Source organism: Acomys russatus, chromosome 11, assembly GCF_903995435.1.
Source record: "Acomys russatus chromosome 11, mAcoRus1.1, whole genome shotgun sequence".
NCBI lineage: Eukaryota > Metazoa > Chordata > Mammalia > Rodentia > Muridae > Acomys > Acomys russatus.
The window spans coordinates 30087737-30110822 of NC_067147.1; the positions used below are offsets into that span (position 1 = coordinate 30087737).

A 23086-nucleotide genomic window follows, 5' to 3' on the forward strand; every position below is an offset into this window, starting at 1 on the left:
CAAAACATGTAACTAAAAAGGAGCATTTCTTTTCCTTTTATTTAAGATTTGTTTTTTTTTTTTAATTTTGTGGGTATATTTGTTTTGCCTGCATGTATGTATGTGTGTATACACGCACGCACGCACACACACACACCCCTGTGTTCCACATGCAAATCTGGCCCCTGAAAAGTCAGGAGAATCCCCTGGAACTGGAGTTAGACTGTTGTGAGCTCCATGTGGATGCTGGGAGTCAAACCTAAGTCCTCTGGAAGAGCAGCCAGTGCTCTTAACTGCTGAGATATGTCTCTGCCTCCAGAAAAAATAACATTCTCAGCTGTGTATAGTTAAAAGTGCTGATTTATCCCAGCATTTGTGTAATCTGTCTTTTTTAAAAAGATAGTAATATAATGCTGTAGAAGTTATTACCAACTTGCAATGTTCAAACAAACATGAGTTAACAAAATAAATCATAAGCATATTTCTTGGGCTCTGCATAGCAATCTCTGTTGCACCTTAAGAGAAACTAAGAAATTGAAGTGCCCTGTTGCTAATTTTCATTGATGTTGTAAGATTATTGGAATCATTTGTTCAATGGGAACTAAAAACACTAAAAAATTGGAATTGATTTAGGCTTCATCTTGAAAGAAATAAATAGTGGCCTTTCTTACCTTTTTTATGTTTATATAAATATAAATTAAACGGATGTTTTTATGATATAGTTCACTCAAGGAATGAAGTCATATTCCTATGTTTTTTTCTTTGGAAAATACATGGTGAATTTGTTTAGTATGCTGATTTTAAAATCATAGGTATGGCCATTTAATTTCAGTTGATGGATGATACTCTCTGAGGCCATGTTGAACCATCCATCGAGTTACCTTCTTCTTCCAAAGGTGACCTCTGATTGAGCAGGCCTCAGCTGGTCAGGATCGGCCAGCTGATTAAAATGGCGGTTAATACTCCTGCTTTCCGCTTTAGTCTTACTTGGTGCTGTAGGAAAACAACATCAGTATGGACTTCACAGGTCTGGGAGGGGAATATCTTTGCTCACCCTGCAGTATTGGGTGCTGCAGAAGTCACGCCTTAGGCTGCCAGGCGTGTGTGCCCCACTGTGCTTAGTGGCTCTCAGGTCCTGATTCGTCTTTCTCTTCCTGTCCCTCCACCCCTCCTACTGGAGCCTGTGACTGTCTCACTGCTGTTCTTGTAGGCTGCGGGACCTAGAAGGCATTGGGAAGTCCCTGAAGCACTACAGGGATTCCTACCACCCTCTAGATGACTGGATTCAGCACATTGAAACGACCCAGAGAAAGATTCAGGAAAATCAGCCAGAAAACAGCCGAGCTCTAGCCCTGCAGCTGAACCAACAGAAGGTACACCGGAAACACGCCTCACCTTTCTGTGTTGGAAGAAAAGGCAATCACCTAGGTCGAATAATGATGTCCAGGAGAATTCTATACCCCAACCGGCCTACATTTATTTTTTATTTCCTGGAAGCCATTTTGAAAGCATAGATAACGAACAGTGTGTTGGGGTAGTGTTCACATGCCTCATCTTCCTGGTCTCATAGGATGGGTCTGATGTTTCTTGACAATATGGTAGCAACATAGTTTTGCGCTTGCTGCGTTACTAAACATGGCCAGAGATAGTAGATAGAATCCCAGCCGGTCACAGCCAGTGGGAAGCTGAATGATTTAAGGTTTTTGTTTCGTCACTATGAGCCAGTGATTTCTGACTCTGTTTTGGGTGTAGTGAAGGACATCAGGTCCACTCTGCGTAATTCTTAGTTCTACTTTGAACGCCTCACAGGGCTAGATCACTTACGAGTCTCGAACTTTATTATTCATCTATAAATCAAGGCGCGTGTGAGGTATGAGACATGGAGGCACACAGCATCAAGTGGTGGGGATATTTCTTCCTTCCTGAGCACGAGGTGGAATAGTGTCAAATTCCTTTCCTTCTAAACTGTGTTTACAGACGCTGGTGTCAGAAATCGAGGTGAAACAGAGCAAAATGGACGAGTGTCAGAAACATGCGGAGCAGTACTCAGCTGCAGTAAAGGTGAGATCCATCACACCTTAGGCAAACTTACCCTGTAGGTGCATGATGCTGTGGCATATTTTTAAGGCAATTCAGGTCGTTTCGTTCTGTTTAAAAAGAGAAAAATCCTCATTTGACCCTTTTTTATACTTACTAATAATTCTTTGTGAAATGAGTCAGGTGACCGCCCCGTGGCCGGTTTGTTTTCTCTGTGTCCGTGAATGCGTGACAATGTACACACACCCCAAGCATATAGCTCTGAAAGTTGTTTCTTACTGCGTTTCTTCTTCTTAAATTTCAAATCGAGAGAACATTTAATGTCTCCTCGAGTGAGTGACACTATCATATTTTTATAAGAATACGTTGATACTTTCTTACCTTCCCAGCTCCACAGCTCTGGGCTTGGCATGGAGTAAGTGGAGTATTCTGTGGTAAATGTTTTCGAGGCTTCTAAAACCAATTGGGATCTTTGCTCTCCACTGTACATGTCTCTGCTTATGTAACTGCCTTGCAAGTATCTCTAGAGTCAAACAGATTTTTAAAAATTTAGTTTCAAGACAGGTGGTGGTAGCACACTCCTTTACCCAGCACTCAGGGAGTCAGAGGCAGGTGGATCTCTGTGAGTTCGAGGCCAATCTGGTCTATAGAGTGAATTCCACGGCAGCCAGGGCTACATAGAGAAACCCTGTCTCAAACAACAACAGCAACAAAATGAAGTTTCCATCAATCACGTTTTTATGTAAAATTATTTCAATGAGCTAGTTACCAGTTGTCACTATGGGATGACCCTTCCAGGCTTTGCTTTGACTAATTTTATCATATTGCCTCTTTTATGTAGGACTATGAATTGCAAACGATGACCTACAGGGCCATGGTTGATTCACAGCAGAAGTCGCCAGTGAAACGCCGGCGGGTACAGAGCTCAGCAGACCTCATTATTCAAGAGGTAACCGAGAGAGAAGAACAGAGGATGGGCAGAAAAGAGAGAAATGACATCTTTTTTTTAAAAAACAGTTTAACTTTTATTGTGGTAAAACATATCTAATATAAAATTGGCCATTTTAATTATTTTTTAAGTAATTTAAAGGAATTTTAGTATATCACAATTTTGTGTATTTGTCACTATTCACTGCTAGTACTTTTAAAAAATCACCCCTGACAGAAAGTTCCATAATACTACATTTTATTAAGTCTCTTTAAAAACTTTTAAAATCAAGATCATTTATTAACATAGAAAAGAATGTCCTTTGTAATAAAACCCAGAAGGAAGTTCTGACTTACTTTGGCGTACAAGACAGCAACAAGCCCATTACTCCCGAAGTGTCACTCACTATTGGATACATGTATTCTCCAAAGCCCGTGGGTGGGGTGGGCATCATTCCGAGTTCACTCAACTCAAACTAACAAAGATAATGCTCTCATCACTTCTCCCTTGCAGTTCATGGACCTACGGACGCGGTACACTGCCCTGGTCACTCTCATGACACAGTATATTAAATTTGCTGGTGACTCATTGAAAAGGCTGGAAGAGGAAGAGGTAACCGTTAACGGTGAACGGTCCAAGCCCACGGGAACTGACCTGAGCAGTAGCTGTCAGGTCTGGGGAAGGCAGAAATAGGCTCCATGATCATTTGCATAACTGATAGTGAATATGCAAACAGTTCATTAGACCCTTACACTGAAACAGGGTGAAAGCCGTGGGCATTTTTTTATTTGTTTGTTTGTTTGTTTTTAGATTCTCCAAAACAGAGAATCATGTTTAAATTTTTTACTTCAGATAGACTGGAGTATTTGCCTAGCGTGCTTCAGTTCTCAAAACTCAAAAGCACTTAATGCAGAACCCTAAGATGATAGAGTTAGTGTCATAAATGGTTCTGTTTCAGTGGGAAGATTCTGGCATTTGGACAGAAATTTCTTCAGCTTCCCCACAGCTGAGGGATGACTTCTGTGAATTGCAGCTGCTGCTCATGTGCAGGCTGTAGAGGTGTGCTACACAAACGTGTGTGTTATGCATCTTAAATTAACACACGTTCTTAAAGAAATAACATTATTACAAATTAATTATATTAAAAAGACAAACCTAGGCCGGGCAGTGGTGGCGCACACCTTCATCCCAGTGCTTGGGAGGCAGAGGCAGGAGGATCACTGTGAGTTCGAGGCTGGCCTGGTCTACAAAGCAAGTCCAGGACAGCCAAGGATACACAGAGAAACCCTGTCTCGGAAAAAAAAAAAAACAAAAAAACAAAAAACAAACAAACAAAAAAAGACAAACCTAGTAGTCAGTATTTGTACCAAAGAATGGACTTTTTAAAAGCTGTGGAGTTTTAAGCTTTGTGGTTTTTGGCAAACAAATATCATTCTGATATGAAGGGCTTCTGCAGCTTTGATGCAGAATTTAAAATTGTCCAGAGGAATAGGAAGAGTAGGAAGTTACTTGTAAAAACATACTGCATGAAAGCTTATGGGTTCTGTCCTTGAAAGGACTATTTGGTGCTCTGTCCTTTTGGTGGCCTTTTTCTTCTTCATCTTGGAACAGACAAAAGTAGTTACCCAAATGCTAAAGTGTGTAAAGGGTATGATCTGGGGCCGTCCATCACCATTGGACTGTGGAAACTCTGCAGGAGTCTCTGCTGCTTATGGACTGCAAGAACAAGAGGCTGCCAGTGCCCGTCAGAAAGTAACGTGGTTGCTTTCTTAGCTTCTGAAAATGTGACTCTTTTATAAACTACTTTCGTCTGTTCTAAGTTTCTGCGCTGGCCCACTAATACATGTGCCCAAAGCTTTATAACCAGCTTCCTGTACGTTTACAGAAGAGGCCAGAGTACTTGCAGCTCTCTTAGCGTAATGCACTTCCTGCCTCTGAAAGACCTTTCTTATTTTCACTACATTTTGAGAGATGTTATTCCATTTTAAATGGTGAGCATAGATTTTAAATATTATATGCAGTTGTTAAACATGATATCATTTAAGTCTTTCTCTATTCTATATATTCACACTATATATTTAACTATACACATGTGAGCCACTCAGCTCATTTCCTGTAGTAAGACAGTTGACAGAAACAAAGATGCTTTCAAAGACTTAAATGCTAATTATTACCAAAACGGTAAAGATTTATAATGAATTGAAAATAAAAACAATATAGTTTTGAAGACACACAAAGACTATAATTTAAAATAAAAGTTAATACCCTTCTGTCTAAGGATCATATTAGTAGAATGTCCTTTAAAAATATGTAACTTAGTCAGGAGAGTGGTACTCAGGAAGCAGAGGCAGTTGGATCTCTCTGAGCTTGAGGCCAGCCTGGTCTACAGAGAAGCGTTCCAGGACAGCCAGGGCTACACAGAGAAACCTTGTCTCGAAAAACAAACAAACAGACAAACAAAAGAGAGGCATCTCAAATTTTAGACCCCAAAGAGTAGTACACAGGATAAGCTGCCTTGAGAGCATGATACTCATAATCAACATATAGGCAAAGATACATGAAAAATTCAGAAGTGACCACTGTGTGTTAGAAAATTAGAGAACATTGGCTTAGGTCTGTGTTTGATATGGTGAAGAAATTCTGTGCCTGATGCGAAGACCCCACATTATTAGTTATTGATCCCTCTGCATAGTAGACCTTTTGAGGAAGTGGTTTCCTGAGTAAGTTTAAAGTCTAAGAGATGAAAAAATCACTAATTGACCTAAATTATTGAAAGTAATTTTAAGCACATGTGAAAAAAGTCTAGTTAACCAGACAACATAGAATTGTTAATAAACCACCAAAATAGCTCTAATTAAGATAGTGAACACTCAGCAATAGATGTTAGTTTCATTTTATTTTTTGCTGAGATAAGGAGAATCTGACCAAACAAAACAAAACAAAACAAAACAAAAAACCAAAACCCAAAGCCCATGATAACGTAGTGACAGCTAAACTGTGCTTCAGAGTAAGATTTGATGAGGGGCTAGTTCTCAAAAGAAATATTTAAAATTAAGTCTGCATTTTTGTTTTTGAGGCAGCGGCTGCCTAGTTAGCCCAGGATGATGGCCTGGAGCTCCAAGTGCTCCTGTCTCCGCCAGAGTACTGAGATTACAGATCTGTGTCTGTGCCCTGGGAAAACCCTGTGTTCTACATACACAGAGCGTTGTAGTGCTCCGAGGGGTGACTCTGACACAAAACTGAAATAAATACACCGTTGAGCATAGCAATTGTGATGAAGTTTGTTTCTCCGTGGAGTCATGGTAACAGCCGTGGGTAGGTTAGTAAAGGACGCTGAGCTCTTAAGCCACAAATTACCAGAGAGCAGGAAAGTGAGGGAAGAAAAAGATTTGTCACAAATTAAATTCTTGAAATTTGCATATATCTCAGTCAAAACTAGTCACAGCTATAAAATGATTTCTGTATTCCTATGTAAATTGTTTTCGTATTGCAGGTATTGGTTGAGCTGATTCAGAGCTACCATAATAATGATGTCAACTAAGAGAACTAGAATATACTTATAAACTGGTCCAAACATGCAGTGTTCTGGTTAATATTTAGTTTCCCAGGCCTCCCAGCTGCTAAAAGGTCTCCTTACATTATTTATTTGATAAAATGGACATGAACCCCTACCTAGTTTTTAAACCTTTATATTTCACAAATATATTTGTATTTGTGGTGTATCTAAAGACACTTGACAAAATGGATTTCAGACGAGGCACGCGCAGGACAACAAGGATGAAAATTGTGAGTGCTTGAGTCTCATCTCCAAAACCGTCGGGGACAGGAGCTGCCTTTGCATTAGCGTTTGTCATCATCATAATTGTCACAGTTGCCATCGTAAACTTAGAAACGTCAAGGTTTTATGTCGTTCTTCTTTCCTGTGTTAGAGGTATTACTTTGGAATTTGGATCTCTGTTCTGATAGTCTGTTTCTTTCACCGTAAACATGAACTGTGAGTATCATGTTTAGTTTCCACTGGGCTTCCTGTTGAAAACTACATCTTGTGTTCGTTGATTCCTGTATGGTGGTGGTGGTCTGGAATTGAGTTATATGTAGAGCACAGTGGATATCATTATGGGCAAAGCTTAATTTTTATATCTATAAAAGTTTGGGGCCCCGCTCATGTTCTGTAGAATGCTTTCTTGCTTCAAAACCTCAAGCTAGCTAATTTTCTGTATGAAATTACTCCTGAGGGGCAAAAGGGATTCTTTTGGGAAATGGTGCTGAAGGTTTCCTGTGTTCTCCCTGCTGGCTTTCTGAGGCTTCTGTTCCGATGGTGCCGGTACTGGTGCTGGTGGCGACTGCTTGTCCCCTCAGCCTCGTAAGTGCTACTTCAGAAGCTGCACACTCTGTTTCAGTAGAACGGCTTTGACACTGTACATGTTTCTTGTAGACGAAAAGGTCTAAGGAGAGCTCCGAACACGGGGCGTATTCAGATCTACTGCAGCGTCAGAAAGCAACCATGGTTGAGAATAGCAAACTTACAGGAAAGATCGGTGAGCTGGAAACGATGGTAGCTGAGCTAAAGAGGCAAAAGTCTCGGGTAGAGGAAGAGCTTCCAAAAGTGAAGGAGGCCGCAGAAAACGAACTGAGGAAGCACCAGAAGAACGCACGAGACATCGCTCTGCAGAAGCTAAGGGCGGAGAGCGAGGCCCAGCAGTACCGCCGAGAGCTGGAGAGCAGCGTGAGGGAGAAGGAGGCTGCGGAGCGGGAGCTGGAGCGAGTGAGGCAGCTGACCTCGGAGGCCGAGGCCAGGAGAGCCGCAGTGGAGGAGAACCTCCGGAACTTCCGCAGTCAGCTGGAGGAGCACACCTTCACGAGAAGAACGCTGGAAGATCATCTCAGGAGGAAAGACTCCAGCCTCAGTGACCTGGCACAGCAGAAGCAGGCATTAGTGGACGAACTCCGGCAAAAGCGGGACCACGAGGAGAAACTCTTGAAGCTGGTGAAGCAGATGGAACGCGACCTGGCGTTTCAGAAGCAGGTGGCCGAGGAGCAGCTGAGGGAAAAGCAGAAGATAGAGTTGGAAGCAAGAAGAAAGATAACTGAAATTCAGTATGCGTGTAGGGAAAATGCGCTGCCCACCTGTGCAGGCGCGCAGCCGGGTCCCCAGAAGGAGTGTGGCAGACGGAAAGAGGAGGAGCTCAGGCAGCAGGTGGATGAGCTGACTGTGGCCAACAGAAAGGCCGAGAAGGAGATGAGGGAGCTCAAGTATGAACTCAGCGCCGTCCAGCTCGAAAAGGCTTCATCTGAGGAAAAGGCACGCCTGCTGAAAGACAAACTGGATGAGACGAACAACACACTCAGGTGCCTCCAGGAGGATCTGGAGAAGAAGGATCGGGTCCAGGAACGCTATTCCCAGCAGCTCAGGGAACTCGGCAGGCAGCTGGACCAGACGACAGACAAAGCTGAAGAGGTCAGGCAGGAAGCCGACGATCTCAGGAAAATAAAGCGTGGCTATCAGTTAGAATTAGACTCTCTTCATCACGAGAAAGGAAAACTGCAGAGAGAGGTGGATAGAATCACCAGGGTGCATGCACAGGCTGAGAGGAAGGTTCAGCATTTAAATTCCCAAATTCATTCTTCACAGGATGAGGGGCAGCCCTCAAGTGAAAGGAGACAGCTCCATCAGAGAAAATCGGATCATCATCTCACGGAAGAGTTTGAGAAGAGCCATGCCCAGCTGCTTCAGAATATTAAAGCCGAGAAAGAAAACAATGATAAAATCCAAAAGCTCAATGAAGAATTGGAGAAAAGCAACGAGTGCGCAGAGGTGCTTAAACAACGGGTGGATGAGCTCACCAGGCAGAACAGTGAGACCAAACTAATGATGCAGAGAATTCAGGCCGAGTCCCAGACCATAGTTCAGGAGAAGCAAGCCATCCAGCAGCGGTGCGCGGTGCTGCAGCTTCAGGCAGACGGCTTTAAGGACCAGTTACGCAACACCAACGAACACCTGCACAAACAGACGAAAACTGAGCAGGATTTCCACAGAAAAATTAAGAGCCTGGAAGACGATCTGGCTCAAAGCCAGAATTTGGTGAGTGAGTTTAAGCACAAGTGTGACCAGCAGAACCTTATCATCGAGACCAAGGCGAAGGAGGTGAGGAGTCTGAGCGCTGAACTCAGCGCCTCCAAAGAGGAGAAGCGACGGGAGGAGCAGAGAGCGCAGCTGCAGAGAGCACAGGTACAAGAGCTGAACGAGAGGCTGAAGAGGGTGCAGGATGAACTGCACTTGAAGACCATCGAAGAGCAGATGGCCCACAGGAAGATGGCCCTGCTCCAGGAAGAGTCGGATAAGTTCAAGCGCTCTGCGGATGAGTTCCGGAAGAAGATGGAAAAATTAATGGAGTCCAAGGTCATCACCGAAAATGACATCTCGGGCATTCAGCATGACTTCGTGTCTCTTCAGAGAGAAAGCTGCCGAGCACAAGAAAATGCCAGGCTGTGGGAGACGAGCATCGGGGAACTTGAACAGCAGCTGCAGTGCTACCGCGAGAAAATGCTACAAGGGCAGCCCGTAGAAGCAGATCACTATCAGAAATGCCAGAAGCTTGAGGAGGAGCTGTTAGCCCAGAGACGGGAGGTGGAAAACCTCAAGCAAAAAATGGACCAGCAGATAAAGGAACATGAGCACCAGTTAGTTTCGCTCCAGCGTGAAATTCAAGAGAAGAGCACAGCCAAAGATCACAGCTTCACACCGGCCTTTGGTATGTCAGGGAGGGAGCGCCAGCACTGCGCGGAGACCTCCCCTGGGAGCTCCAGACACCTTACCAAGGCCACATCTCCACTGTCGAGGTGGATCCGGGAACCGCAGCAGATAGAAGAAAAATGGCAGCATAGGGTTGCTGAGCAAATTCCAAAGGAGGTTCAGTTCCGACAGCCAGGGCCTCTGCTGGACAAGGAAGGCAGCCAACCATGCTACTCAGAGTATTTTTCTCAGACAAGCACTGAATTGCAGATAACTATTGATGAGAAAAACCCGATTACGAGAGTGTCTGACCTGGAGAAGATGAGAGACCAAGCCCTGCTTGCTACCAGGCTGCCTGTTAGGTGTCAGGACGACAAACTTGAGATGGAATTGGTGAAGCTTTTGTCGCCTTTAGAGGTATATATTTTTCTGAGACCTTGCCAGCTGTATCACGTCAGGCTTTTTATTTCTGTTTTTTTTTTTTTCTTTCTCTCCAAGACTAGATTTTTTTAACAGTTTTGAGTGCCCAGCTGTGTATAGTCCTGAGAGAAAAATAATAGCGTAATTTTCCAGCAGTTGGGCTGCATTTACTATAAGTTCCACTGATTTATGAATGCTTGAGATTAGACAAATGTGATGGAAAGTTACATGAGTATATATTTTAATATAACTATTTAAAAAAATCTATACAATAGTTGTGTGTGCAGTTCAGTGGTAGAAGACTTCCCTAACGTGTAAGGCTCTGGGTTCAAGGCCCAGCACTACAAGAGGGAGAAAAAGAAAAAGCTAGAGGAATCAAATATTACCTTCAATTTCTAGCATATTCTGTGGCCAGGTTTCATTTCAACCTTTCCCCACATGCTACTTTAATGTATTTAGCTGCTAAAACATGCGTCTCTCTGAATATCATTAGCCCCCACCCTGGGTGTGCAATTCTTGACTTATTTACTACTCAAGGGATTGTGTTTGGGTGGAGAATATTTGATAAAGGCAACTTTTAACATCTTAACCATTCCTATTACAGATAGCTAAGAACAAACAATGTGGTGTGCACACAGAAGTCACGACCTTAAAACAAGACAAGAAGCTGGGCTCCAGCGCTGGTGGATGGATGCTGGAAGGGTCTAGAGTGTCCGGCGGACACAAGGGGGATTTCCTTAAGAAAAGCATAGAACTGGAGACTTCCCGGAGCTCTGACCTTAGCCCGGCGTGCTCTGTTAGAGATGAGGAGTTTCAGTTCCGGGGGCTCAGGCACACCGTGACTGGTAGGCAGCTGGCTGAGGCTAAGCTTCTGGATGTGAGAACGGTTGAACAGCTGCGACTCGGTCTGAAGACGGTCGAAGAAGTGCAGAAAAGTCTTAGCAAGTTCTTGACCAAAGCCACCTCCATTGCAGGACTTTACCTAGAATCTTCCAAAGAAAAAATATCGTTTGCTTCTGCAGCCCAGAAAATCATAATAGACAAAATGATGGCTCTAGCCTTTTTGGAAGCTCAGGCTGCAACGGGTTTTATAATCGATCCCATTTCTGGTCAGACTTACTGTGTTGAAGATGCAGTTCTTCAAGGCATTGTTGACCCTGAGTTCAGGAATAGCCTCTTGGAGGCAGAGAAGGCAGTTTTGGGGTATCCACATGCTTCTAAGACACTGTCGGTGTTCCAGGCAATGGAAAATAGAATGCTTGATAGGAAGAAAGGTAAACATATCTTGGAGGCACAGATTGCCAGTGGGGGCATCATTGACCCCGTGAGAGGCATCCGTGTTCCTCCAGAAGCTGCTGTGCAGCAGGGTTTGCTGAACAGTGCCATCTTACAGTTTTTGCACGAGCCGTCCAGCAACACAAGAGTTTTTCCTAATCCCAACAACAAGCAGGTTCTGTATTATTCTGAGTTACTTCAGATGTGTGTATTTGATGTAGATTGCCAGTGCTTTCTTTTGCCTTTTGGGGAGAGGGAAATATCCAATCTCAACATAGAGAAAACTCATAAAATCGCTGTGGTGGATACGAAAACAGGGGCGGAACTGACTGCGTTCGAGGCTTTCCGGAGAGGTCTGATTGACAGAAGCATCTATCTTGAACTTTCAGAGCAGCAGTATCAGTGGAGGGAAGCCACGTTTTTTGACTCCTATGGGCATCCTTCTCACATGCTGACCGATATTAAAACTGGTCTGCAGTTCAATATTAGTGAGGCCGTAGAGCAGGGAACGCTAGACAAATCCTTGGTCCAAAAGTATCAGGAAGGCCTCACCACACTGACAGAACTGGCTGACTTCTTGCTGAGCCGAGTAGTTCCTAAGAAGGACCTACACAGCCCCATTGCGGGCTATTGGCTGACGGCCAGTGGGGAACGGATCTCCCTACTGAAAGCCTCCCGTAGAAACTTGGTTGATAGGATCACTGCACTCAGATGCCTTGAAGCCCAAGTCAGTACCGGGGGGATCATTGATCCTCTAACTGGCCAAAGGTACAGGGTGGCTGAGGCTTTGCATAGAGGCCTAGTGGACGAGGGCTTCGCCCAGCAGCTGCGCCAGTGTGAGTTAGTCATCACGGGGGTCAGCCATCCTGTCACTAAAAAGACGATGTCAGTGATGGAAGCCGTGAATGCAAATATCATAAGTAAAGAGATGGGAATCCGATGTCTGGAATTTCAGTACCTGACAGGAGGCCTGATAGAGCCACAGGTTCACTCGAGGCTGTCAATAGAAGAGGCTCTTCAAGTGGGTGTCATCGATGGCCTCATGGCTACCAGACTCAAAGATCAAAAATCGTACGTCAGAAATATAGTATGTCCCCAGACTAAAAGAAAATTGACATATAAAGAAGCCTTGGCGAAAGGTGACTTTGATTTCCACACAGGACTTAAGCTGTTAGAAGTGTCTGAGCCCTTGGTGACAGGGATTTCCAGCCTCTACTATTCTTCCCAGTAGGGAGTTTGACTTCCTGCAGAGGCAGTGGCGCAGCAGCAGCAGCAGCTTCCTGCCATCTGCTCAGAGCAGATGGTGTCTGCGAAGTGTGCAGTCTAGGGACTGTGTTACCAACTCGAAGCACTGTTAGTTTCTTGTAGGCTAGAAGTAGCTCCCTGCTCAGAAGACACGGTCATTCTTAAGTTGAAAATAACAAAAGATAAGCTGGCTCTCAAGTAGTCGTTTTTTTGTTTGTTTGTTTGTTTTGTTTTGTTGTTTTTCTGTTTTTTTAATCTTTATCTTACTAACATAAATGGGTTTTACCTAGAAAATGGGGTGAACATGGTGGTCGTCAACGCATTCACAGACTCATTTCTCTCACTGGATAGATTCAGCACCTTTATGCCCTGACACATTGTGTGCCTCAAGGGCACCTCACAGCCCATCAAAGAGAACCTGCAGACCCATGAGGCTGGCAATTGCCCCCCCCCCACCCCCGTAGGCAGGGATGCTCTTTACATATTAAAGTGTTCGTTGTAATCTTTTACTTTGGTTGAGACTTTGGAATTAAAATCTGACAAATGCCCTGTGTATTTATTGGAGGAGGGGGCCTCATCTGTGTGTTGTCATTCCCTCTCCCTTTGCTTCCTGTGGTCTGATAGCTCTCTGTCAAGGCACTCATGATTGTAATGCTAATGCAAAGACAGCAGTCCCCAAATCTCTCCGTGTCTCATGAATAAAGTTGACTTTGCTTATTTGTTATACTCACGAAGCAGCTGGGTGGTCAGGGCAGTGATTAAAGGCTGATTGCCAAAGCTTCCCCATCTACCAAGGACATCTGCCATGTGACCCGATGAACGAGGTTAAGTGAATGAATAAAGCATCTGAGTAACCTGTGCGCAGCATGGGAAACATTTCTTATAGTCTTGTTTTCAGCAGAGAGGAGAGGTGAGTTGAGAAGCTCAGTTATCCGTCATTTACTGGAATGTATCTTTTTTTTTTTTTTTTAAACCACTCGTACCGGTCAGAAGTCACTGGAAGAAGAGAAGAAACAACACGTTGAAAAAGCTAAAGAATTGCAGAAATGGGTATCAAATATCAGCAAGACACTGAGAGATGGGGAGAAGGCTGGGGAACCTCTCTTCTCTAAGCAACAGGTACTCACAGAGGCCCTAATGCTAACTGGGTATGCTGAGTCATACGTCTACAAAGCACAGCCTAGAAATCTTTACCTTAGTTCCCCCCAGGGTTACATTACAGGCTTTTACAGTTTGCCCGAAGAGTCATAGTTAGAATGTGCTAGAAAATGGGGGTCCTATTACAAAGCAAGAACCACTTGCATCGCCCTCACTATTAGCAGGTCGATGGGTTGTGGGACCTTCTCCTATATAGATCAATCAGTTCCCTGATTAGAATGACTGGGATTGCTGACCAGTGATATCATCAGTCCCCCATGCCACCCACATCAGAAACGACATGGAGAGTACCAGCTGCATACCTAAGGTGTGAACATGGTTGAGTGGTTAGTAGCTCTTCCCTGGGTCTCTTCTGTTTCATAAGGAAGGCTTAGTTGACCAACCACTGCACAGTACACTCTTCCTCTTAAAGGAATTGTTCAGTTCTTCACGCTTTCTTCTGTTTGCCCGTTGCTAAGTGTTAGTTGGGACACTACAGCAGGGGGGTTGCTTTTGCTCCGCAGTGAGCCACTTGAAGCTCAGGACGTTGACATTAAGGTATAAATCCCTGTAGTGCGTTGTTGATGGTAGAATTCCTGCTAGTTGGTGTTTTGTTGTCAGGTTGGCTTTGTTTGGGGGGCGGGGGGGCCAGCGGGGGCAAGGTCTAGGCTGGTCTCACTGTTGCGGTGCCACCAAGACTGGCCTTGAGGTATGTTTCTTACAAATGGAAGAACTGAGAATTCAGAAAGCATTTGGTGCATTTTAAACCAAAACTCTTCAAGGTCATTTGCCTCAACTGTTTGATGGAAAATGCCTTCTCCCAAGGCCTTTGCTTGCTATCAAATAGGAAAGCCTTCAGACAGGCACGTAAGCCATAGCCAAGCTGTCTTGAGAGAATGTGGCCCTCCAGAAGCAGGAGTTGTAAACACCTGGAGTCTTCACATGATGGCTGCAGATTTTCCAGAACAGTAGTTAGATTTAGACATGGTGAACACAGACACTTCTAAATAACCTTTGACCTTAACTGTAAGTCAACCAGAACACCTGCTTTCTCTCTGGAAGGAAAAGGTGGTTTGGTGCACGTAATGAGTGAGTTGAGTCCTCCAAAGAGTCCACTTAGCTTCGTGATTACCTGTAACCACACAAGATTTCCTATGTAAATTGACTAAGTAGCATACTCGGCATCTTTCCATTGGCCCAATATTCTTCTCCTTCCTGTTCATTTACAGGAATGGAAACTTGGGTCAAATGGACCAATTGATGAGTTTTCCTTTTCTCATTGACACAGATGGCTCAGGATGGAGGGTGCTAGCATTAGCAGTTACCTTCTGACCTACAGGCCTCTTTGGGAAGAGTGTGACCCCCAATCACACTGTCTTTTTGAGAATGGTCACATACAAGGATAGTACTGGGCTGTGCTGAGCCCCTGGCCTTTCGTGTATTCGTGATTGGGCCAGGATGGATGCAAGAACTGTGTGGTGTTGCATTTTAATTCCCTTATGCAGATGGTAGAACTGTGACAAGAGGGCACTGTATTTCCTCTTCTGTGTGCTGAGGAGAGCTGACCTCTTAGGCAGGCCTCTACACCACTCACAGCTGACTGATTACTTATTTGTGTCACCGAGAAAATACACCTGGCACTTCAGTCTTGGTTAAAATTATATGTTTATTGTTATTATTATTATCATCATTTTTATTATTATTATTATTATTATTATTATTATTATTATTATTATTATTATTATTATATAATACTCCTTTTGTGGGAAGACTTTGAATGTGACTTCTTGCCTTACAGATTTCCAGTAAAGAAATATCAACCAAGAAGGAGCAATTCTCTGAAGCTCTTCAAAGCACACAGATTTTTCTGGCTAAACATGGAGACAAGTACGTAGGCGTCCATCAGCCTTTCTATTTGGTGTAGGGTCATGTTCTGAGAAGCCATTCAGCAGACAGAAGGCACTGCCCCTGACATTTTAAGAGTGGAACACGAATGGGTCACAGGTTACCTAACAGGACATGGAGAATGTGAACTTAGCTGTTTGTCACCGCCAGTCCTCACCACTCCGCAGCCTGTGAATCCTCAGATATCCCTGATCAGCAAACAGGCTCAGACAGGTTTAAGATTAGCAACCAGTGAGCGGCAGTGCAAGCTGAGTCGGGTCTTAATACTTCAGTACTCTGAAACTCCCTTTTGGATAACTTCATAATGTGTTCTTGGCGCGCATGATACGTAATTGAGATGTAGTGGGGTGTCTCTCTCTCTGATTGTGTCTTCTAGTGCTATTTTTCACAAGTTCACTTATTTAAACCAGTGACTCAGACAAAGAAGGCGTTCTCCATCACCTTTAATCCTCTTGGAATGTCCTCTTCATGGTTACCCCAAAACAATTTTGTGTTTTTTCTTTAAGACTCTTTTCCCTCATGAACTTGGCAGTAGTAGTTCTGGTTTTTATTTGTTTGTTCTTGGGGAGGCACTGACCTATTAGTTTAACTCTTCAGTCTCTTTCTCAGACCAAGGAAAGAGTCTTGGATACTTTATATAGGCTCCTTAGTTTCACATATCATCATCTTAAGACCTGAGAAATATATAGAACAAGCTCTATTTTAGGACTGTAGCTGAGACATTGAAACACTTTACGTCCACTTACACTTGAAGGCTAACATTGCCCCTTGATACTTTGTGGATGTTGTAGACTGACAGATGAAGAAAGAAACGAATTGGAGAAGCAGGTGAACACTCTTCAAGAAGGCTACAATTTGTTATTCAGTGAATCTCTGAAACAACAGGAATTGCAACCCTCGAGAGAGGTGGAGGAGGAGGAGAAGGTAACATTACTGGCAGGTGTGAGGTCCATTGGAGGGCCCACCAATCGCATGACTGGAAATACATGGCAATGCACCTCGGGGTTCTGTGTGGAAAATACGTGCATAGAATTTATTTGAGAGTTTGGAGGCTTCTGTGTTGTTTATGAAATGCGGTCTTACACATGCTGACCATCATCCGATGCCTTCTTAATCTCTGCCTTGCATGGTGAACGAGGACTCATTCGTTTTCTAACTCTTCTTTTTCAAAGCCATTCTTTTACTTTTATGCTCAGTGTTTTATTATAAAATATGATTAGAGAAGAGCCTGTGGGTCATCTCTGCAGCTGATGAACTGTGGAGATTCTTGATTGTCAGAACTACCCATGAGAGTTATCTGAGCGGTGAGAGGCCCTGTCTTAAAGTGAAAGTACTCCCACATCTTCGTAAAAAAGGAAAAGAAAAGAAAAAGAAATTGCTTAAAAATTGTCTGGCCCACAGTAATGTGCCCAACACAGTGTTTGATATTTAACCCCATGACCCCCAGGAATACTGTCACATAATTTGCCATGTTTTGGGAGTACATAACCAGGTCTTTGTTTCCTTAGTCTTACTATCTTTGGAAACTTCCGTATGCTGTAAACATCAGTAGCATGGAGTCTGTTCCTGACTCTGATCCCATCCAGATGCAGAAAGCATGATTTGCCTTCTAGATAGATGTGTGTTCTGTGTTCTCACTGTCAACACCTTTCTCTTGTATCCTCACTAACCTTGTTAGTATACACAGATGTTAAGTTTTCAGTTCACAGATGCATGTTGTTTTCAAAGCTTTATCACATTCTGTGCTGTTGAATAGATCACTGACATAGATCACTTGTGCATTTGAGCCTGCCTAACATTCACAAGCCGCCTTGGTAAGTAGAGGACTTTTTTTTAATGATGAAGTATATTATTATAAAAACAAAGCCACCTAAGCTGCAAGAAACTGCCTTAGCTACCAGACTGACCCAAGCTTTCTGCATTTCCCTTTCAGCCAGATAAAGTGATTGCGGGCACCATCGATCAGACAACCGGAGAGGTCCTTTCTGTCTTTCAGGCAGTGTTAAGAGGCCTCATTGACTATGAAACAGGGGTCAGGTTGCTTGAGGCCCAGCTCATGGTTTCTGGCTTAATTTCACCAGAGCTGAGAAAGTGTTTTGACCTCAAAGATGCCGAAAGCCACGGCCTTGTGGATGAACAAATTCTGCGCCAACTGAAGGAACTAAGAAAAGTAAAACAGATCCTTTCTACTGCCTCGCCAGCCACAATCCCCGTGCTGGATTCTCTGGCTCGGGGCCTGATATCAGAATCCATGGCCATCCGAGTTCTTGAGATCCTGCTCTCTGCAGGCTCCCTGGTTGTTCCAGCCACAGGTGAACACCTGACCTTACAAAAGGCTTTCCAACAGAGCTTGCTTTCCTCAGCGTTGTTTTCTAAAGTCCTAGAAAGGCAAGATACTTGCAAAGATCTTATTGACCCATGCACTTCTGAGAAGGTATCCTTAACCGATATGGTACAAAGGAGTGTTTTGCAGGAGAATACCAGGATGTGGCTTTTACCGGTGAGACCGCAGGAAGCTGGAAGAATAGCACTGAGATGTGGGAGAAGCGTCAGCATTCTCAGGGCAGCTCATGAGGGGCTCATAGACCGCGAGACCATGTTTAGGCTGTTAGGAGCACAGCTTCTGTCTGGCGGTCTGGTCAATTGCAACTCCGGTCAGAGAATGACTGTTGAAGAAGCCATGGCAGAAGGAATGATTGACAGAGACACTGCAAGTAGTATCCTCACCTATCAAGTTCAAACAGGCGGGATCATGCACTCCAGCCCTGCAAAGCGACTAACAGTAGACGAAGCTGTGCAGTGTGACCTGATCACGTCGAGCAGTGCACTTCTGGTTCTGGAGGCTCAGCGGGGCTATGTGGGACTCATCTGGCCCCAGTCCGGCGAAATATTCCCCACGTCTTCCTCCTTACAGCAAGAGTTGATTACAAACGAACTAGCCTACAAAATTCTGAACACGAGACAGAAGATCGCTGCTCTCTATATCCCGGAAAGCTCTCAGGTCATTGATCTGGACGCTGCTAAGCAGTTGGGAATCATAGATAACAGCACAGTGTCGATTTTAAAAAATATAACGCTGCCAGACAAAATGCCAGACTTAGGAGATTTAGAGGCCTGTAGAAATGCCAGAAGATGGCTCTCTTTTTGTAAATTCCAGCCATCGACAGTTCACGATTACAGGCAAGAAGAGGATGGTTCTGATGGCGAAGAGCCGGTCGCAACCCAGAATTCAGAACAAACTAAAAAGTTATTCCTGTCTTACTTGATGGTGAACAGCTACATGGATGCAAACACAGGCCAGAGGCTCCTGCTTTACGACGGAGACCTGGGCGAGGCTGTGGCCATGCTGCTGGAGAGCTGTGGTGCAGAACTCGGAGCCGACACACCCGGGAAAGAAAGTCTTTCCTTCCTCGCCATCCCCGAGGCCTTTCCTAATTATGCTTTAAGTAAAGAAAAGGAGGAGTGTTCGACTTCAGCAGCTGGCTCTGATAAATGTCCTTACACACAGCCCAAACATAAAGAGACCCTTGAAGACAGAAAGGGTGCTGTAAATGAAGCGTTTTGTAAAACGGGAAACAATGATACCAGCAGTGAATTGTGTAGGTTAGAAAGCCCAACAAATACCACAACAATTGTTCATAAACCCAGTAGTCCAACCACTGTGTGTGTCCCCAAGCCTACATCATATTCAACGCAGCCAGAATATGCGGAAGGGAGCACGCTCAGACATGATGCTGACAATGTACTTAAAGGCTGTAAAAACCAACCTGAACTTGAAACGAAGGCACGCCCAGATGAAGGGAGCCGTTCTAAAAGCGCTCAAGATTTTGCAGGTAATTTTCTGACGTCGGAAACCCATAGACTTCGTGATTTACGAGAAGGAAAGCGTGAAGATGATAAGCAGTGGGGCCCGGCTGCCTTTGACTATTCCCCCCGGCTGAGTGCCCTGCTAAGCCACAATTCGTTGGGGTACCGTCGGGGGAGTTCTAGTGACACACAAGCCCCGCAGAACACAGGCTTGTCATTCAGTGACCAAACAGTGTCAGCTGATCAGAGTACAGGGGAAACATTTCAAGACCAGTTTCTAGGAATTGCAGCTATTAATGTCAGCTTACAGGGGAAGCGCGGTGAGCAGAAGTCTTTGGATATGGGGTGTGGCAACGTTCACGTCCACCGTCACAGCGGTGAAGCCACGTCAGGTACTTCCGGTGAGAGTGAACATACTCAACAAACAGAAGAAAGCGAGGACACTGGGTCTGAGGAGGAAAGCTACTCCTGTAGCATGATGCCTGGGGATGGTTCGTGGGGTGCCAGCCCGTCTTTTTGTGGCACACTGTCACCTAAAGAAGCCATTGATGCTGGTGACTATGAGACGTCCCTGCTAGCTGATCAGCCGAGTGACACGGGCACAGACACGGAGAGTGATGACTATTTTTATGATACCCCCTTGTTTGAAGATGATGACCATGATTCTCTAGTTCTTCAGGATGATGACCATGATGGTTTGCAGCCCGAGGACTATGACACATTGCAGGAGGAAAACGATGGGACGCCCCCTTCTGTTGATATTTTTTATGACGTTTCAAAAGAGAAGAATCCTGTATCTCCTCAAGGAGGACTGGATGAGAGCTTAAGTGTGAAGACCAAAGTACATTGTCCCCAGGAATTTCTTGTAGGTATTGAGAAATCTGAATTATGTTTAGTTAACCAGAAACAATTAAATTCAGTTGACCCAGACAAGATGAATGAACAGTTAGTGGGATCTACATTCAAAAGGGAAAACCCGCCTGACCTTGAAAATAATGAGTCTGACTCATTGACTGACAGTGATGCTACAGGAAGGAAAGAGAACTTAGGAGCCTCGTCAACACCTGATGATAGCTGGACAGAAGAGTGCGACACTAGCCAAGAAAGTCAATCTGACAGTGATCACGTAGGTTCCGTACAAAGTAGAGAAAGCGACAGGCACTGTGTATGTGATAGCAGTGACACGGGTGATGCTGCTGCTGACACTCACAATGAGGACCCCAGCAGTGAAGACGCTGGTGACAGGGGAGGACAAGGAATAGAAAGTGAGAATGGAAAGCCCATGGGTGAAGCTGAAGACACCCAGGTACATGCCACAGCTGTAAAAGAACACAGGGATGGAAACCAAAATGTCTGTAACATGTTTCTCCTGGGTAAAATGCACAACTACAGTCCACTAGGAAAGCAGCACCATGTAGGTGTCTTACAGCCAGAATCAGCTAGCTTGAGAGGTCCAGACACTGAAAGAAGCAACCATCCAGAACTTACGAATGGCGCTGATAAGGAAGACAAAGCGAGTTTGTCTGATCATGTGGCAGCTCAAGATGTGTTGCTGTCTAATGCTGAAGACGCTGCCTCAGAACAAACATTTGGCTCTGAAAGTGCTTTATCTAATAATACCGGGTTGAATTCTGAATTAGAATGTGATGTAATGCACACAAAAGTCAAGTTGGTTCAAAGTCCAGAATCTACAAACGTTCTAAGAGCTGAAGGTGACTATCTTGAGAACGTATCGCCGAAAATCAATCAGTCTTTCAGGAAAATTGTTTGTTCTGAAACTGAGTTAGTAGTTGGACCTTCTGAGGAAAGCCATTCATCATCTACAGTCAGTGACAGGGACCAGCAAGGAAATGGAAGAGCTCTGGCTAAAGGTAGAGATGGCAAAGGCGAGCAGCTGGTAGATGAGGCATCCATTCAGGAGATAGGCTTTGGGATAGAAGAAGGGATGATAGAAGGCCCAGACCAAGAAGAAAGATATCTCAGCCCCTCACCAACTAAAAGGGCAACAGAGAGTCTCAGCATGGGTAAGAGTCAGCTTCCTGCTCTCCTGATGAACTCTGAGGAACTTAGTCACAGAGGGGACCCAAAGCCACCCACTGTGACTCTTGGAAGAGAAACAAGGAGTATGCAAAGGCGGATTAGTGAAAGTCCTGTTCTACTTGAGACTCTTGCAGAAATATTTGACACCTCAGTTTCTAAAGTGGCTCCTGCTGACTTGACCTCAGTTGTAACGTCTCGTGAGGTGAAGAGTTGTGCGGACGAAGATCTTTTCACTGGAGGGCCAGAGAAAGCGAAGGGTCTGTTGAGCTCTATAGAGCACTCTGATAAGCTTATAAACGCAGATGTACTGGATCTAAACAAAAGTATCCCAAGCCATGTTTCAAGAGCTTCCTCGCCAGTGAAAGATGACTTGTGCACAGCAACGAATGCAGAGGAAAAGACAATCACTCCCCAAGAAGACTGGCTGCCAGGTGCCAAGGTGCAGCCAAGTGACACTTATATCAAGGAAAGTATCTCGGAAGGGAAAAGAAGAATTCCGTTCCCTCCAGAAAATAGTGACACCACACTGTCACTCTTACCTCTTAAAAGTATGGAGGACTGTGGAGGAAATATGGATTCTGTGGATCCTAAGCTCCGTGTGAGTGCAGGGAAAAATCCGTCCAGTGACACTTCAGCTGTGGGCTGCTCACTGTTAGAAAGCAGCAGAGAGCAAGAAAACACTGAGAATCAGCCACGTGGAGAGCAAGCCTTGGGTCCAAGACCCCAAGAGAGAGAATCTCCTAGTCCTGAGTTGCCTCTGCCATATGTGGAAGATGGGAAGGTTATCTTGAAAAGCACTTTAGGAGAAGTTCATACGGATCTCCAAGAGGCCGGAGACCTTCCAGCTTGCACAGGCACTAAAACTTCTGCTCAGAACTTAATCAAAGGAGTTATCTTGTCTCAGTTGGCAAGTGAGGTCTCTAGTGTGCCCGGTCCTGGCATTTCCCCAAGAGACTCCTCAGAAGTGAAGACAGAGAGCGGAGCGGATCCTCTCTGTGTTGCGAGACTCCGGTTGGCGCTTCTTGATATAGTGGAGCAGACAGAGCATACCCAAGAGTCCCCGGGCACATCCGAGTTGATGCAAGCATTAGCTCAGATGGAGCGTGACCCCGAGAAGAGAGGCATGGCCCCTGAATTATTTCCACCACAATTTAAGAAGGCCCTTCACACGCTGCTTTTTGGTGGGTATTCAGCTGAGAGAGAACAGGCTGAAGCCTCCAATCAAAACCCGTGTGCTACTTCTGAGACTGCGGAAGAAAAGCCGTACGTCGGCAGTGATCATGGAAGTAAAGGAGGACATCACTGTTCCCCGAACCCACAAACTGTAAGACAAGTGGAAGTAGAACACTGTAGTGTGCACACAGCAGCATTGCCAGGACAAGAGAAGCTTCAAGAACTGCGCAGGGAGCCTCCAGACCGTTCAGAGTGTTTTTCTGGATCAAGAGAAATGGCTTCTGATGGTAGCTCGAAGGAAAAAGTGAGTTGACGTGTGCATTTTTTTTCCCTGTGACAATTCCAGCAGGAAACACGTGGGCATCATCCCATACATTTTGTTTGCTTTAATTTCTTTTTTTCATAAA

General features: G+C 44.6%; 1 protein-coding gene across 2 annotated transcripts in view; it reads left to right on the forward strand.

The window, feature by feature from the left end:
* Dst (dystonin) overlaps positions 1-23086 on the forward strand; it is a 405110-nt gene that overhangs the window by 262893 nt on the left and 119131 nt on the right. The window contains exons 33-40 of one of the 2 annotated variants that reach the window (XM_051153028.1): positions 1190-1352; positions 1957-2040; positions 2858-2965; positions 3458-3556; positions 13608-13736; positions 15553-15641; positions 16451-16565; positions 17593-22983. In XM_051153028.1, the coding sequence (XP_051008985.1) occupies positions 1190-1352; positions 1957-2040; positions 2858-2965; positions 3458-3556; positions 13608-13736; positions 15553-15641; positions 16451-16565; positions 17593-22983 (6178 nt within the window). Of the gene's footprint in view, positions 1-1189; positions 1353-1956; positions 2041-2857; positions 2966-3457; positions 3557-7379; positions 10095-10701; positions 12831-13607; positions 13737-15552; positions 15642-16450; positions 16566-17592; positions 22984-23086 lie in introns of those variants that run through there. The other variant, XM_051153029.1, reaches the window with a different exon arrangement.